Below are 2,436 nucleotides of genomic sequence, written 5' to 3'. Positions count from 1 at the left end.
CCAAGTGTGTGTGTGTGTGTGTGTGTGGGTGTGTGTGTGTGTGTGTGTGTGTGTGTGTGTGTGTGTGTGTGTGTGTGTGTGTGTGTGTGTGTGTGTGTGTGAACGCAATTAAAGTTAACATTGTTTTCCATCCATGCTTATTGCTGGTAAAGCTGCAAGGAGGCAATATCAATTATCAATATTTAGTTATAAAAAGGAGAATTTGGTACAGACAAAAATGATGACATTTGAATTGACTTTCACACAGAACGAGGGTTTGAGGACCATGAGAACCTAGTGGAGCCTCTTTCTACATGGACAAGGGACACTGAAAACAAAGTGCTTTTTCAGGAGAAAAAAGACAAGTATGGCGTGTTCAGAAACCCTCAGGCAAGTGTTTAAACATCTGTGCTTCTTGATGATACAAATACAGATCTCTGGCATGAAACTCTAGATGGCGCAGTCTGATAGGTCTAACTCAATCTGACCTAATGACATCATTATCACATGGCACAGCTGATTGGTTCTCTCCTGTATCGGTAGCCAATGAGCTCACTGCTCAACATTCAAATATATGATTAGTGCTTGCAGTAGCAGTGCAGCTTGCTTCAGAATCCCTCCACCTTCCCCAGCTCCACCTGTATATATCTGCTATGAGGTGATTTGTGTCTATTCCACCAAGACCAGATACACTAACATTGCCAAGCCAATCCCTCCGAGAGTTGACATGATAGAAATTTGATTACTAATAAATAGCCAGCACTTTACTTTAAGGACCAGTTCTCACTATTAACTAGTTGCTTATTACTAGCATATTGGCTGTTCATTATCACATATTAATGCCTTATCCTGCATGATTCTACATCCCTTACTCTTACCCCATACCTAAACTTAACTACTACTTTACTAACTATTAATAAGCAGCAAATTAGGAGTTTATTGAGGCAAAGGTTGTAGTTAATAGTTAGTAAATAGTGAGAATTGATCCCCAAACTAAAGTGTGACCAATAAATAACTTAAAAGAAAAGCTCTAAAAATAGTAGATACTTTTCCCTTACAGTATTTCTTAGACAGTTCTGTGCCATTTCTAACACTAAAACAATTCACTAACTCCTCTATTTCGTGTGTCCTGTAAGTTCAGTGAAAATGGAACAGAAATTGGAAAAAACTGTTAATCTCAGCACATTGACAGTTTTCTCTAATGTTAGAAGTCTTTAAAGTAGCCTCATGACAAACAAGAATACTTCACTATTAATTCCTGAAATTTTGCTGAATGCTAGATTAAGTGAATTTTAATTTCTTTCACAGAATTTTTATTTGTGGAAAAAGGATAAGAAATCTCTAAAGGACATGAAAGAAAAAGACAAAGAACAACTTCTGGAGGTGAGTCTGGCTTTAACTTTGATATAATGGAGAGACTTCATCTAAAGATAAAGATTAAGACATTCATCAAAATAAATGTAATGGTGTAATATTTAACATCATAATGGAACCCTCTTGATCAAGTAACGGGGGTCTAAACAAGTCTGACCCATTCCAATGTGTGTTCTGCAGAATTTTATATGGAATGACACGAGTGTAAGCGTAGGATGAAAAACTTCATGTCTGGTTCTGTATTCCTGTAGGAGAACTTCTGTGGAGCCTCCGTCATTGTGCCTGACCTGGAGGGCATTCTGTATCTGAAGGAGGATGGAAAGAAATCCTGGAAACAGCGCTACTTCCTGCTGCGGGCCTCTGGATTGTATTACTCACCCAAAGGCAAGACAAAGGTCAGCTCAGGCAATCCAGGCAGTAAAACATACAATGTATTTTGACCAGACATGGAGTTCAGACAAATCCTCACTCGTTGAGCTCAATGTACATCAGGTTGCTATATAGACCTAAATAATAACTGGCTTGGGGAAAAGGTAAAGCAACTCAATTTTTTTGAGTAACGGGTTTCACTCCGTCTTCATCAGGCTTCACGGGATCTTGTGTGCTTGGTGCAGTTTGACAATGTGAACGTCTACTACTGCAAAGAATACAGAATCAAATACAAAGCACCAACAGACCACTGCTTCATTCTTAAGGTACAATTTCACCCCACTCTTGTGAAAAAGAAGCACACTTTATTGAATTGAATGTGCATTTGTAATGTACGTGAAATCTTAAACTTACACACAAGACATGTATGTATGTATGTATGTATATATATATATAATTAAATAATAATATACTAAATATATATTATCCAATATATAATAATAACATATTAAATCTCTGCTTGCAGATAATATATTAATGAAATAAGAGGCCACTTAAGTGTACTTAATGAGAGTACACATTCTTCGTTTCAACAATCATTTGTTTTGCTTTAAAGTACACTTATTTTCATGTGTTGACTAATATACTAAAGCATGTAAAGTACTTGACAATAAATCTAAATCTATATAGATCTAGATCTATAGATCTAACTGC

The 2,436-nt window shown here is 36.6% G+C and overlaps 1 protein-coding gene across 1 annotated transcript in view; it reads left to right on the top strand.

Moving 5' to 3' along the window:
* Window positions 1-2,436, top strand: part of LOC107571746 (amyloid beta A4 precursor protein-binding family B member 1-interacting protein) — a 16,454-nt gene that overhangs the window by 5,146 nt on the left and 8,872 nt on the right. The window contains exons 4-7 of the mRNA XM_016258107.1: window positions 248-369; window positions 1,288-1,362; window positions 1,605-1,748; window positions 1,938-2,048. Coding sequence (XP_016113593.1) covers window positions 248-369; window positions 1,288-1,362; window positions 1,605-1,748; window positions 1,938-2,048 — 452 coding nt within the window. The remainder of the gene's footprint in view (window positions 1-247; window positions 370-1,287; window positions 1,363-1,604; window positions 1,749-1,937; window positions 2,049-2,436) is intronic.

The sequence above is a fragment of the Sinocyclocheilus grahami genome, unplaced genomic scaffold (assembly GCF_001515645.1).
Source record: "Sinocyclocheilus grahami isolate Dianchi unplaced genomic scaffold, SAMN03320097.WGS_v1.1 scaffold1643.1, whole genome shotgun sequence".
Classification (NCBI taxonomy): domain Eukaryota; kingdom Metazoa; phylum Chordata; class Actinopteri; order Cypriniformes; family Cyprinidae; genus Sinocyclocheilus; species Sinocyclocheilus grahami.
This window is presented reverse-complemented; position numbering and strand designations above follow the sequence as displayed.